General features: G+C 45.5%; 1 protein-coding gene across 2 annotated transcripts in view; it reads right to left on the bottom strand.

Moving 5' to 3' along the window:
- Positions 1-4,681, bottom strand: part of LOC121007421 — a 72,393-nt gene extending 67,712 nt beyond the window's left edge. For both annotated transcript variants that reach the window (XM_040439340.1, XM_040439342.1), the window contains exon 1: positions 4,597-4,681. In XM_040439340.1, coding sequence (XP_040295274.1) covers positions 4,597-4,645 — 49 coding nt within the window. In that variant the 5' untranslated portion in view covers positions 4,646-4,681. The remainder of the gene's footprint in view (positions 1-4,596) is intronic.
- Positions 4,682-15,470: the final 10,789 nt, after the last annotated feature.

Raw genomic sequence — 15,470 nt, 5'->3', positions numbered from 1 at the left:
GTCATTAGATAACCACACATCGCATTGTGCTATTTATTACAGGAATAACTGAGGCCGTGCATAAGGGACTATTTTCTGTGGAGGGGCGGAAGGTTTGCTGAGTACAATGTACGCCTCATACAGGCAAGAGCTTGTGGGTCACACTGGAGGAGCTGCTGCCCACCCACAGGAAGGGAAGAGACCAGAGCTGTAGAGGGGTGAGTAAAGAAGCTAAAAAAAAGTAAAAATGACACTAGAGATCAGCATTGGTTGTACTGATATAGATAAAATAATGGTGTGAATTACCAGATATATTTGCAGGCAATTTAATTCACATTTTCAGTATACTTTATTATGAAATTCAGCTTTCTTGTGCGTTAAAGCTGAACAGCAGCCCCGATGCCCTCAGCAACCGTCGGTAGCAAGGGGAAATCTGACTTCAGTGCTCAGTAGATGCTGAACTAGTCCTGTACAGGCTGAACAGCTTGTCCACTGCTGCTAAAAAGCCTGATGCTCCAGTGTTTCAGTGCATCAGCTTTTTTTAGGATGCATTCTCCTGTCTTGGTGCCTGATGAAACCAGTCACTGACATCTCCACTTCCCTGGTTAGTTAGTGAGCTTGCTTTACAAGGGGAGAGCTGTGAAATCGGGCAGCTTCACAGGACAGGAGCAGAAGAATCCATTAAAGAAAACCTCAATACACTGAAACAATTGTACATCTGGTTTTCCGGCAGCAGCAGACAGGCCGCGACTCTAACCTGACCTATTTTTTGTCTGTATCCGTTCCATTTTTGTTAGCGACCCACATGCGGAACCGTTCACTTCAATGGGGCCACAAAAAAACGGAAATGACTTTGTGTACGTTCCGTGCCAGTATGTCCGCATGCCCATTCCACAAAAAAATAAAACATGTCCTATTAGTGTCGGCATTGCGGACAAGGATAGGACTGTTCTGTTAGGGGTCGGCTGTTCTGTTCCGCAAAATTGGGAATGCGCACGGCCAGTATCTGTGTTTTGCAGATCTGCAATTTGCAGTCGTGTGCATGAGCCCTAACACCCGGCTAGTGTTAGCAAAGGGGCTGCAGTTCAGGCACAGTTTTAAAGGGAAGCTGATTTTCCCAATAAAGTATATTATGAAAGTTCATAAAATCACTAGTTTTGGGCGCGAATATTCGAATAGTGAATATTAATCGTGAATATCGGCACTTCAAGAATTCGCAAATATTTAGAATTTAGTTATATATATTCGGAATTTCGAATATTCTAGTTTTTTTTTTCATCAGTAACCTCCTTTCTTACTTGTGGGCCAATGAGAATGCTTTGTCACAGCTTAGCAACATCCCTAGCAACCAATAGGAAAGTTGCCTACCCCTTACTATATAAGAACCTCCCCAGCAGCCATTTTCTAAGTTTTTAAAGTTCTGAGAAAGAGAGAGCAGTGACATTGCTGTGCTCGGTGCTTTCCACATGACATTAGATAGTTAGCTTATCTATATAATACAGATAGTCAGTGTAGGTTATATCCTGATATAGTGGAGCTGTTCCAGTGCAGGGCGTTAGGTAGTGTGATAGGTTCTGCTGTCCATACATACATGCAGACCTGCTAAAATGTGAATTTTCACGTATTGCACCAAAATATTCGCATCATTAGTGCCGATTAGCGCAATCGCGAATATATTGGAGCACTCTAACTGCATATAAAACCATTTTTAATGTTCTGCCGTGCCAACCATTTTCTCCAGTCTCAGGAAACTTCTAGCAGCTTGGAAAATGTAGCAAAAGTGACCCACGCCTGTATTTCGCACGCATTACGCAAATATTACATTTCCGATTTTTTGCAATCAAGAAAAAAATCTCGAATTCGCGAACATATGACGAATATTCACCCAAATATTCGTGAAATATTGCGAATTCGAATATAGCCCCTACCGCTCATCACAAAAAAATCACCTGGTGTACAAATAAAAAAAGAAGAGGGAAGGGATAATCCGGCTCTCTGCCCTACCAAAAATTTGATAGAGCACTGGGAATCACAGCAAAATCCACACCACAAAATGAAGGGTTAAGGCTAAGGCTACACGACGACATGTGTCACGCGACATTTTGTCGCACCAATGTCGCGCAACATTAATGATAGTCTATGGTGTCGCACTGCGACATGCTGCGACTGCGACGCGACAGTAGCAAAAAATTCATTCAAGATGGATTTTTCTGCGACTGTTGCGTCGCAGTCGCAGCGTGTCGCAATAGACTATCATTATAAAAATTGTCGTGCGACACATGTTGCAGTGTAGTTTGTGCCCTATGTGTCGCCGCTTAGCCCTAGCCTAACACATCTGTAATAACGGACAGGGTTTACGGAAGTGACAAAACCATCACATCAATCCTTAGTGTACTGGCCGAGGCAGATACAGAAGTGTAAGGGTATGTTCACGCATCCCATGTCAAAAATCTGATATGCGAAGATACTCTGAGGGTAGGACCACACGGTCAGGGTTCCTGGTACAGTTCTGGAAGCGGAAACAGGGGTGAATTAAAAAGGCCATAAGTCATATGTGTCCTTTACACTTTCTCTTCTATTATGATCCTGATTTTTGTCTTCCAAAACTTCATGCAGAAACCTGACCCCGTGGCCGTACCCTAATACAGATCAGGAAGGAACATGATCCCTCTAGGGCAGGGGTACTCAAGTAGAGGACGGTTGCCAGCTGTCTGGACCCCTGCATGCAGTGGCGTGCTAAGGGTGCCGGCTCTCAGGGGATGCCAGAGCCTAGAAGCAATGAGCACTTCCATCAATACAGATGGAAGCGCTCATTGCTGGAGCGCAGGGAGCTGGGTCCTGTCACTCACCACTCAGCTCCCCGCGCTCCTCCTCTCCCTCAGGCCGGCAGCGCACAGAATGGTGAAGCAGGAAGACTTCTCCCTGCTCCACCATTCAGCCTGCAGGCACAGATCGCGCTACCGGCCTTTGTGGGTGGAGTCGGAAGCCCCAAAATCTGCATAAGCTCCGCCCACATAGTGCTGCAGCGCGATCTGTGTCTGCAGGGGAGAGGGGACTGTGAGCTTCAGGAACGGGACAAGGTGAGTAGGTACTTTTTTTTAATTTTCTTTATTTAACACAGAGGGGGCACAATTGGCATTTCTACTCTGGAGGGGGCACAATGGGCATTTCTACTCTGGAGGGGGCACAATGGGCATTTCTACTCTGGAGGAGGGAACAATGGGCATTTCTACTCTGGAGGGGGCACAATGGGCATTTCTACTCTGGAGGAGGCACAATGGGCATTGCTAATGTGAAGGGGGCACAATGGGCATTTCTACTCTGGAGGGGGCACAATGGGCATTTCTACTCTGGAGGGGGCACAATGGGCATTTCTACTCTGGAGGGGAACAATGGGCATTGCTAATGTGAAGGGGGCACAATGGACATTTCTACTCTAGAAGGAGCACAATTGGCATTTCTACTTTGGAGGGGGCACAATGGGAATTTCTACTTTGGAGGGGGCACAATGGGTATTTCTATTCTGGAGGGGGCACAATGGGCATTGCTAATGTGAAGTGAGCACAATGGGCATTTCTACTATGGAGGGGGCACAATGGGCATTTCTACTATGAAGGGGGCACAATGGGCATTGCCAATGTGAGGGGGCACAATGGGCATTTCTACTATGGAGGGGGCACAGTGCACATTACTACTCGGAAGGGAGCACAGTGCACAGAGGGCATTACTACTATGAAAGGGGCACAGAGGGCATTATTACTGTGAAGGGGGCACAATGGGCATTACTAGCACAGAGGGCATTACTACTATTAAGGGGGCACAATGGGTATTTCTACTATGGAGGGGGGGGGGCACAGAGGGCATTATCACTGTGAATGTGGCACAATGGGCATTATTACTGTGAAGGGGGCACAATGGGCATTACTACTATTAAGGGGGCACAATGGGCATTATTACTATTAAGGGGGCACAATGGGCATTACTACTATTAAGGGGCATTATTACTGTGAAGGAGGCACAATGGGGATTATTAATATGAAAGGGGCACAATGAGGATTATTACTGTGAAGGGGGCACAAAGAGGGCATTACAACTGTGAAGGGGCACAGATAGGGCATTAGTACTGTGATGGGGCACTTAGGGTATTCTTACTCTGTGGGGAGGAACTAAGGATGCATCGCAATGTGTCAGGGGCACTAAGGAGCATCATAATGTGTGGGGGCACCAAGGGATCACACTGCTGTGAGGGTACACTTATGGGTATCATACTCTGTGGAGCACTAAAGGCATATCATAATCTCTAAGCGACATTAAAGGAACATCATTATTGTTAGGGGGCACTGAAAGGACATTCTTACTGTTTGGTCAGCAGAAATGAGATTAGGGGGGCTTGGAGGTGTGGATTATTGTAAAAAATATATAATTATAATAATAATGCAGCGCTACACGTCAATGGTGTTGTCCCTCCTTATATATTTTTATGTTTTGCAGCTCGGACCTTCATCCTACAGCAGACTCAGGTATGTGGACCTTTACAAAAAGTACTTGAGTACCCCTGCTCTAGGGTTAAATTGATTTGTTTATTCCTTGTGGAGAAAGAGAAGGAATGGCACTGACCTGAGCGGGACAGGAGCAGGAGGAAGAGAAGTTTCCTTACGATGTCCATTTTAGACAGTTCTCTCACTTCTTCGGGGCCGTAACTTCTTGGAGGACTTGCTGTCAACTGAATGTTGTTCCCTGATCCTGGAATTCTCTGACTTGTAATAAGGTTGGTGTACTATGATCCCGAGTAACAGGGAAGTGGCTGGTAATTCTAAGAATACTTTCATTTTCTAGTACTAGTTCCAGATAATATTCAAAGATCAAAGATTAATCAAGTCAGAATGGGAGAAGCCAGATAAAGGATCTTTCATTCCTAGGGGTATCAAGAGGCGCTATCCTTTTAATGAGGAAGATTGCGCCAATTGGGAATCCATTCCCAGAGTGGACGCACCGCTGGCTAAGGTAGCAAAACATACCGCCCTGCCAGGGCCCGATTAACGTAGGGGCGGATGGAGCTGCAGCTCCAGGCCCCTGCATGAAAATAGGCCCAGCAGCCCGCATAGGCCAAGTGGCCAGACGTCCGGTTTTAGGCCGGACCGTCCGGTTTTTAGACTCCTGGTCCTCCGTCCGGCCAGAAGTCCTCCTTTTCTGAGGTTATTGGCAGAATGGCAAACGGCAGGTACTGGCACTTTAAGTAACCCTACAAAAAAAAATCGGCCTGCACTCACATTTCAATTTGTCACATCCCACTGACATCACACGCTACCTGCTTCGCGCCACTAAGTCACTCTCACGCAGCAGCAGAAGCACACAACAGGTTAGAGCAGCTTGTCGGAACTCCAGTCTCTGTCCACCTCCTCTCATGTTGTCTAGACTAGTCTTGTGTTGAGCCGCCTGCTGCCCGGAGGTGAATTTTATTATAGTCCTGTGACTCAGTAACTCCTTCCTGTCCTTCTCCTGCAGTCAAACAGCTCCTCAGGTTGGAGCTTCTTCACTTGTGTACTGCGGTTGGGTCATTCATATAAATGGCATTATGATGGTGGGGGGGGGATCTGTGGATGGCACTGTTATGGGGTGGTGGATCTGTGGATGACACTGCTATATGTGTCATCCACAGATCCCCCCATCATAATGCCATCCACAGACTCCCCCCCCCATCATTATCCCATTCACAGATTCCTAGGGAGGGACTGTAGTAGGCGGGGAGAGCGGCGGGGCTGTGCAGGCACTGTACTCTGGCCCCGCCGCTCAGTATGTACTGTATTATACGTAGTGTTAATCATCAGATCTAAACTGAATAATGATGCGCTCCCCATGTGCTTACCGGTACATGCCACGCTCCTGTAGTAAGCACTAGCAGCTAGCAGGCAGGCCGGGCGGCCGTAACTCACTGAGGTCACGTGCCTGCTCCGCCTACTTCATTCATAAAGTAGGCGGAGCAGGCACGTGACCTCCGTGAGTTACGGCCGCCCGGCCTGCCTGCTAGCTGCTAGTGCTTACTACAGGAGCGTGGCATGTACCGGTAAGCACATGGGGAGCGCATCATTATTCAGTTTAGATCTGATGATTAACACTACGTATAATACAGTACATACTGAGCTGCGGGGCCAGAGTACAGTGCCTGCACAGCCCCGCCGCTCTCCCCACCTTCTACAGTCCCTCCTCCCTCATACATCGCAGACTGCGATGTAAATTGCCAGCATTTGCCCCATAAGACGCAGGGGCTCTTTTCCCCCACTTTTGGGGGGGGCGAAAGTGCGTCTTATGGGGCAAAAAATACGGTACTCATATGTCACCTACATCACCTTTTTACACTTAATTGTCGCATAATTTGTGATTTCCTTTCTCATTCACTCACTTTTCAGTGTCTTTTTCTTTTATATTTACACATATTTTAGTGTTTTGCATTTATACACATTTTCACACATTATGATCAGTCACCTATTTTGCATCAAATTAAGTCACTCAACCATGCATTGCTTTGTTAATCATGCGTACATATATTTTTGTTATATGCACAATTTATATTTTTATACTATATCAGGTGGCCATGGTTATATAATTATGATTCTCCCATTCAAAAAACAAAAATTATGCACGCACGTCGGGGAGTGGACTGGTGGTGCTTTTGTCTTTGTGGGCTTTATATTGGTCAGTATATAATTGTGTTTAGATTTGCAATACTGATTCTTGTGTTCTGGTCTTGTATATCAATTGTATAGTCACAAGTTACTTTCTATTGTACCATTTTGTCTGAGATCAGACTTAGGGCTCATTCACACGAACGTGTTCTGCCCATTGCCGTATTGGAAGAACGGAACACTACGGAAGCACTACGAAGTGCTTTTCTGGGGTTCCGTTCCGTGCCTCCGCACCGCAAAAAGATAGAACATGCTCTATCTTTTTTGCGAAACGGAAGGATCGCGGACCCATTCAAGTGAATCAAGATCCCCATGCGGCTGGCCCACGGTGGGTGCCCATGCATTGCAGACTGCAATTTGCGGTCCACAGCACTGGCACGGGCTTCACACGGTCGTGTGAACGAGCCCTTAACTTGTGCTTATAGTTCCATCAAAATTGACCATTATACATGTAATGCACCTTATGTTGGACAATGTTGCACTTCATCACATGCCCATAAATCATGCACTACCAGTCCTATTTATTCTTAATCATGTTTTATGTATTGTGTTATGTCAATCATGTGAATATTGAATTTGTTAATAATAAATTATTTGATTATTGATTACAATTAGGAATATGGTAGCCCCTTGGAACCGTAACACAGTCTTGTCAAGGTTAACTTCAGGCACCTTTCCATAAAATGGCTAACCTTAAAAAACATTTTTCAGCGAGAAGAGTCTTTGAACTCCAGACCTTGTCCATTCAGGATCCTTTTCTTAGTATTTTTCAGGACAAGTTAGTGTTTAAGCAAGATCCCAGTTTTTTGCCAAAAATGGTTTCTACTTTCCATAGATCGCAGGATATTATAGTACCCTCGTTTTGTGTCAACCCCAAAAATGATCAAGAGGCCATTTTTCATACCTTAGATGTCAGACGAGCAGTACTAAGAAATATAGAAGCGACAAAGCATTGGAGAATTGACAAGAACCTTTTTTGTCCAATTTTGCGGGCCAAATAAAGGTAAAAGAGCGGCGAAAATATATTTTTCCCGCTGGATGAGAACGTCTATTTCTGAAGCCTATAAATTGGAAGGGAACGAAGCCCCCTCTTCACTTAGAGCACACTCTACAAGGGGCATTGCTGCCTCGTGGGCAGAAAGATCGTCAGCCTCTCTACAACAGATTTGTAGGGCGGCAACCTGGGAAAGGATACATACCTTTACCAAGCATTACAAGCTAGACATTTTCTCTAGCGAAGACGTGGCCTTTGGATGGAAAGTAATTTGTGCTATTGTCCCCCCCTAATCTATTCTTTGTTATTTCTCAGGATGTGGTGTCATGGAGACGACTAGGGAAATGAGTATTACACTCACCGGTAATCCTGTTTCCTGGAAGTCTCCATGACACCGCATACTTCCCACCCATTTATTTTAATATATAGATTGATTATATTTTGTTTCTTAAATCTAAGTTACTTATTAACCCTTTATCCTGGCTTCGTTGAAAATACACTGGTGGTGGAGGGGAAGGGGTGGGATTTAAACCTGTGTTTTTCCTGTCCTATCAGAGGAAGTCAGTCTCAGGATGTGATGTCATGGAGACTTCCAGGAAACCGGATTACTGGTAAGTGTAATACTCATTTACCACCCCTATTATTTTTCAGCACCTGATCCCTTCATTCATCCGCCCCCACACTTTTTCCACCCTACTGCACTTCATATCTCTGTAATGACCAGGAATTCAGGTTGTTTTCATGCTAAATCCTGCATGTATCCCACGGCAGACCGCTGCGCTGTGCTGCTAATTCTGCTATCGGTTAAATTCTAGGTTTAGCTTCACTGAATGAAGCTGGGATCCATGAAGTAACCGACTACATTCTCGGTGCGGTCTTGAAAACCGTGCGATGGCTTCCCATGGGAGGCGGCTACAGCAGATTCATCCTTGTTTTCGGCACAGTATTCATGCTTAAACCCGCGCCCCAAATTCTCACTCTGACCCTATAGTAGGGTGCATCACACTCTCCCCCCAGCTCTTAAACGGTTAGTGTGCGCAGCCTAGCCGGCCCCACCAATGGCTGCTGTCCCTATGTTATTTAACCCTTTCTACCCTGGAGGTTTTAGTTTTTCGCACCCCGCCTTTCCAAAGCCATAGCTTTTCTATTTTTCCGTTATCTTTTGCAGGACAAGTTGTACTTTCAAACACTATCATTTAATATTGCATAGAATGTAGTGGGAATTGGAAAAAAACCGCAAATAAAAAATAAAATAAAAAACGGCGTTCATTATGCGGTAAAACTGACTTGTGATCTTCATTCTCCAGGTCAGTACGAATCTGATGATACCACATATGTATACTTTTCCTTTTGATGCTGAAAAAAAAACAAACTTGGAAACTTTTTTTTTTGCTGTCATTTTATGACCCCTATAACTCTTTTGTAGTTATGTGTGCGGGGCTGTATGAGGGCTAATTTTTTGGGGGGCGATGTGTATTTTTCATTGATACCATTCTAGGGCGTGTATGGCTTTTTGATTACTTTTTATTAAATTTTTTGTGGGAGGAGAAGCGACCAAAAAATGGAAAATTGACAACTTTGACCCTTTTTTTGTTTTGCTTTTTTCCGGATGGGATTAATACTTTTCTTTTTCGATAGTACGGGCATTTACGCACGCGACGATACCCATGATGTGTATTTGTTTTATATTTTTTATTCTCATTTTGGGGAAAGGGGGGTGATTTGAACTTTTATATTTGTAAATTATTAATGTTTTTTTTTTTACTTTTTATAGTTTCTATAGGGAACTATAACAATCAACCATTTGATTGCTATTATCATAGACTCTTGCATTGGAGCCTATGATGATTTTACTACTTTCCTATGGAGCCCTATTACAGGCAAGGGCTCCATAGGAAATACTATGCAGCAGCCATTCACAAAGACAGGGGCTGCTGCACACAAGCTCCGACTCCTCCGATCGCCGCATGGGGGAGCCGGAGCATAATTGGAAGCACGTGCTTCCGGTTTTCAGTGGGCTCAGATGCCGTGGTCAGGTTTGACCACAGCATCTGATGGGTTAAACATCTGCGATCGGCATTACCGCCAGTTGCTGACATTAGCCGCCGATGTTAAAGGTGCCTTCTCTAATGGAAAGGTGCCTGAGCAAAAAGGCTCTTAGGTGTTTGTGTCTTGTGAAATCCCACGCATCACCTCTGCTATGTGCCATGTTGAACCTTTTCCAAATGTCCTCACCTCTTGCCTGTTCATCATATTGACCCTGTGCCACCTACCCTGAGCTATTGCCCATTTACCAGCTATTGCCTTCCCTGATCTCAGTTTATCCTCTGACCACACTCTTGTTTGTCCCCCTTGACTCGCCTGGTTTAGCTGTCACTGAACAGAGGCTACTTCAAGAGGTAGATAAGTGGTGGTTCTCCTGCAGTGAAGCCTAGATCCCTGTTTAGGGGTGAATACCACACAACCACAGACACTTTTACATTTGCTGTCCCGGTACACACAGCAGCTGGTGACCAGCTCATGATAGTGGGCACGAAGGCGTATGCCAGAGTCCCCACCATGGTGACATTGAGCATGTTGGGTGTTGTTGTTCTGTCACTGTTTTCCCTCTCCTTTTTTCACTTTTTGTGCTTTCCTTTTCTGCCATTTTATTTTACAGCTAATCTGAGGTGAATATATTGAAGGACTGTGATTGGTGCATCGTTGCCTATCTGTTACCGGGATACCTGTTTTCTGCCCCTCTTCTCATTGGCCAGTCAAGTCCCAGTGGCGGTAATCTGAAGTATTTATATAAGTGGTCAGCGGGTCCGGAGCTTGTCTGTCGCTGAGCCTGAAAGAAGATGTCGTCTGAAGACCCAGGGGATTGCCGACATAGCAGCAAAAGATCTATTTGGCTACATCGGCACTACTAGGCAGAAGGAGGAGCGGCGGCATAGGCGCAGGGGCAGCGCTGAAGAGTACAGCGGCGGCAGCCCTAAAAGACCGGCGCAGAAGTAGCGGAGCCCAGGGCAAAGCAGAAGAGCCGAAGCGGTATCGGAAGAAGAAAGAAGAGCGGCGCCGGCGGAACTATGGAGAAAAATAATTACTCACCGGCCAGATGGAAGAGCTGCTGTGGAAGCTGATCCTGCGCGCCGGGTCAAGAGGAGGGGAGGCGTGGCTACAACGCTGCTTGGCTGAAGGCCTCTCAGCTGAAGAAGAAGAGGCGGGGTCACGTGATGATGCACAGCGCAGTGACGTCATAGAAGAAGCGATGGCAGCGGCAGCGCTTCCCATAATGCTGAAGAACCAAGCTGTGTCTCCAGAAGGATGAAGAGGCCAAGAAGATCATATTCCCCCTCAGAAGTGGCCAACAGAAGAGGTGGCAGCAGGCGCTCCTCCCCTAGACAGGCGGGATCACAGTCTGGGGTTTTGAGTCAAGCGCCGCAGCCGGCCTCCAGCACACCCATCTCGGAGCCAGCTCAGGATTTAGGTGAGAAGATATGTGGGCAGATCATTGCTTTGGCCACCAACATAGGGAATGCTGATAAACTTCTGCTTAGCCTTGCTAAGATATTCTCTGAATGGGCTACAGCTTCTGTGCCCACCCAGGTTAATCAGCCTGCAGCAGTGTGGTGTGATTCGCCAGCTGCTGCAGTGGCTGATAATTTACACAATAGGTTATCAGAGGATAATAGAGTTGGGGTATCTGAAACCTGCTTAAAGGAGGCCATGACATGTGATGGTTCTCCTTGGGGGTTTCATTTATCACAAACAGTGAAGGAAAACATTTGGAGAAGGGAGTATGTAGATATTTTATCTTTACTCCCTTCTGCCAAAGAGTCTTTTAAAAATGAGAAAAAAAAGGTTAATGATAAAGAGGAGGATAGGAAAAAGGTTTGCACCACGGTCATTTAATAATTGGTTGCAGGTCTTTTGCATCTATTCCTCGGTTTTATGTGCAAAACATCTGCAGCTCTGTGTTGGTTTGTTCCAGCATATGGATTCCATTTTGGAGGCATACCGTAATTTTGGTGGCCTCGCGTGGTTTTCATATGACGAAACTTGGGTAAATGAGTAATTGCAAATACCGCCATGAGTGCTCTTTTTCTGCAGGAGCACATGCTATTTTTCGATGCTTTAAAAAATCTAATCAAACAACCATGCAAAGCCAAAACAATAGGGAATTTTCTAAAAGCACAGACGCCGGTGAAATGGGAATTTTTTTTTGCCATGGCTAGAATTATTTCCAGATCGTCAGATGACGGAAATAATGCTTAATGGATTTGCTAGAGGTTTTTATGTTCCCAGATTCACAGGTAAACTTATAATTTTTGATAATTTGCCATCAGTTAGAAGGCATATGGATATAGTTGAAGAAAAGATTGCTAGGGAATTAAAAGAGGGAAGGATTGCTGGCCCATTTGATGCCCCACCTTTTTCAGATTTTAAGATATCTCCTTTGGGCTTAGTGCCTACGAAGGATCCTAATGATTTTAGATTAATTCACCACTTATCGTATCACTTAAAGGGGTTCTGCAGTTATTTTAAACTGATGATCTATCCTCTGGGTAGATCATCAGCATCTGATCGGCGGGGGTCTGACACCCAGGATCCCCACCGATCAGCTGTTTTAGAAGGCAGTGGCGCTGGCAGTAGCGCCGTGGCCTTCTCGCTGTTTACCGCAGGCCCAGTGACGTCACGACTAATATCACTGGCCTGGGCGAGGCTCAGCTCCAGTCAAGTGAACAGAGCTTAGCCCCCACCAGGCGGTAAACAGCGCGAAGGCCACGGTTACTCCCAGCGCAACTGCCTTCTCAAACAGCTGATCGGCAGGGGTCCCGGGTGTCGGAGCCCCGCCGATCAGATGCTTATGATCTATCCAGAGGATAGATCATCAGTTTAAAATAACTGTAGAACCCCTTTAATGATTCATTGGATAAAGAAATGGCATTAGTATCTTAAACATCATTAGATGATGCTGTTTCTTTATTGCGTTCAGTTAGAAAAGGGTGTTTCATGGCAAAAGGAGACATTAAGGCGACTTTTTGTTTATTACCAATACATCCTGAAGGTTTTAATTCTTTAGGTTTTCATTTTAATGGTCAATTTTTATTTGATAAATGTCTTCCAATGGGGTTGTCCTGGTCTTGCTTTTATTTTGAGACGTTTTCTTCATTTTTGAATTGGGTTGTTACAAAAGAGTTAGGTTTAGTTAGTGTTTTGCATTATTTAGATGATTTTTTGTTTATTGGTTCCTTTGTTGATTGTTCGTGTTTATTAGAAGGTTTTATTCAGATTTGTCAGTATTTTGGTGTTCCGTTGGCTTGGGAAAAAACTGTTTGGTCGTGTCAGGAGATTGAGTTTTTAGGTGTCGTGATTGATTCTATAAATATGAGATTTAGGCTTCCTATTGAAAAGGTTGAGAAGGCAATTGTTGTGATCAGAAAAATGCGTTCATTAAAGAAAACTCAGTTGAGAGACTTACAGAGTTTGTTGGGTTTATTGGCGTTTGCATCAAGAATCATACCAGTTGGTCGGGTTTTTTCAAGGTTATACATGGCGACGAAAGTATTAAAATCTCCTCACGCACACATTAGAGTTACTAAAGATTTGAAAGATGATTTAGCAGTGTGGGAGGAATTTTTAATTCATTTTACTGGTCGTAGTGCTTGGCAGGAGGATTTTGAAGAAGCAGGTTCTGTAATGATCGGCGTCACGCAGAGGGAGGGAAATGGGAAGGCCCTGTCCAAGGGAGAGGGAAAGGTGGTGACCCCTGACTCACCTTGCGGCTGGCACCTGACTGCCCTGACGTCCCTAGACGGGTTCCTCACCCGTACGCCGATCACGTGCCTAAACCCTGGCTTTCCCTAAGATGAGCCCTAGATAGTGAACAGGGCGGTGGGATCACTAGTCCGCACCACTGACACTAAGAGGAAAACACCAAGGAGAGGACAGACAATACAGACAAACATATAATCCCAGGTGGGCGACAACAGCAGACAACAAAAGCCCAACAGGGATCCGGAGGGTAACGTTCTGGAACAACAACCAGGGAACACAGCTACACAGCTCCAGTGGGTCAGTATAGAAGTCCAGGCAGGAAGCTCTATATCTGGCAACCAGAGAAGTGTGAGAGAGAATATAAGGAGGTTGGGAGTGCTGGACAAGAAACAGCTGAGGAAAAGGAGCTACGGATCCCTGAGTGAGCCAAAAAGGGTTGCAAGGCAAACCCAGAAAGCTACCATTAAGAAACAGCACTATCTTTCTACATAGAGCGCGCAGCCACCTGCTGCGACTTCCTGACCCCGGGTATAACGGAGTCAGACGTGGCTCTTGACACCCTCGTGACAGGTTCTGTTGGTTTATATACAGATGCTTCAGGTTCATGGGGTTATGGAGCCTTTTTAAAAGCTGAACTGTGGTCAGATTGGTGGAAGGAGCTAAGTTTGAACAAGAATTTGGTTCTTTTAGAACTATTTCCTATAGTGGATTCGTTAGTTATTTGGGGTAATGTTTTTAAGAATAAGAGAGTATTGATTTTTTCAAATAATAAAGGAGTTATTAATTGTTTGTCATCACATAGTGAAGTTGTTGTTAGACTATTGCGTTATTTAGTGCACTGTTGTTTGGACAAAAGCTAAATATATTGCAAGTAAGGATAATGATATCGCTGATTCTCTTTCCCGAGCACAGTGGAAAAGATTCTTTTCTCTAGTGTTTGTTGTTAGAGGAATGTTTTGGTTATTCGGTCTTGCATAAAGCTGTGGTGGGTGTTTCTTTCTTTTTCAAATTAGCAGGTTCAGAAGTGTGTGCATCTATCAAGTATATCACCACTAATTGTATCTTCATAATACTCCACCCTGTAATATTTTATTTTCTACAGGTTTTTCTAGTCTTCTTTCTCATAATTTTCAGGATCTCTGCTTGCTGTCAGTGTGCAAGAACAGAACATTCCAGTTAAAATCCAGACAATAGATATCTGTCCTGACTTAAAGGTAGGGTGGCCACTGGCATTACTCCAGAAAGCTGGACCTCACCGTCCATGCCCCCAAACAGATAAACCACGCCCCTGCTCTGTGAAGCCACGCCCCCATTGCTGGCTAAAAAAAAAAAAAAACGAATGGAAGAAGAGGGAAGAACTTTGAGGGGAAGGTGAGCTGGGGGCAGCCGGGGTGCTTCTCTCCCTCTCAGTCAGCCACAGGGAGCCATGTCTGAGGATCTAGGGACTGACTGGGGATGAGAGAAGCCTTGGTCAGTTGCTGCAGCTCACACTCAGACAGCACAGTGCTGCGTGAGCTACTGAAAAAGAGGACATCCCTGTGTCCGTCCAGGCCCTGCGCCGGACAGGGACCCTGAAAACAGGACTGTCTGGCCTAAAACCGGATATCTGGCCACCTTACTTAAAGGGGTTATCCAATTCTAACAGACTGGCCCCGAACTGCCCGACCCAGGGTGGGGGTGATGCTCATCTGATCCCCGCTGCTGGATTTGGTCAGTTGGGCTCCCGGGACAGCAGTTCCGCTCCTTGTGCCGAGGATAACATCAGTTGACGGGGGCACATGTGACCACTGCAGCCAATCACAGGCTGCAGCGGTGACCTGCTCCCCCTTTGTCACGTGTGATGTCACATGTCCTCGTCACACATGGGAGCTGAACTGCCAGCCTGGGAGCCCGACAGAGCGGACCCAATGGCGGGGATCAGGTGAGCATCAACCTCAGCCTGTGTCGGGCAGGTCTGGGCCACTCTATTAGAGTTGGATAACCCCTTTAAGGTCTTTTTACTTAGACAGATAAATTGCTTGAAACATGTACCAATCAATGATATAGAAAGCAGA

Source organism: Bufo bufo, chromosome 7, assembly GCF_905171765.1.
Source record: "Bufo bufo chromosome 7, aBufBuf1.1, whole genome shotgun sequence".
Taxonomy (NCBI): domain Eukaryota; kingdom Metazoa; phylum Chordata; class Amphibia; order Anura; family Bufonidae; genus Bufo; species Bufo bufo.
Note: the sequence above shows the minus strand (reverse complement) of the source record. Positions and strands in the feature narration are given on the sequence as shown.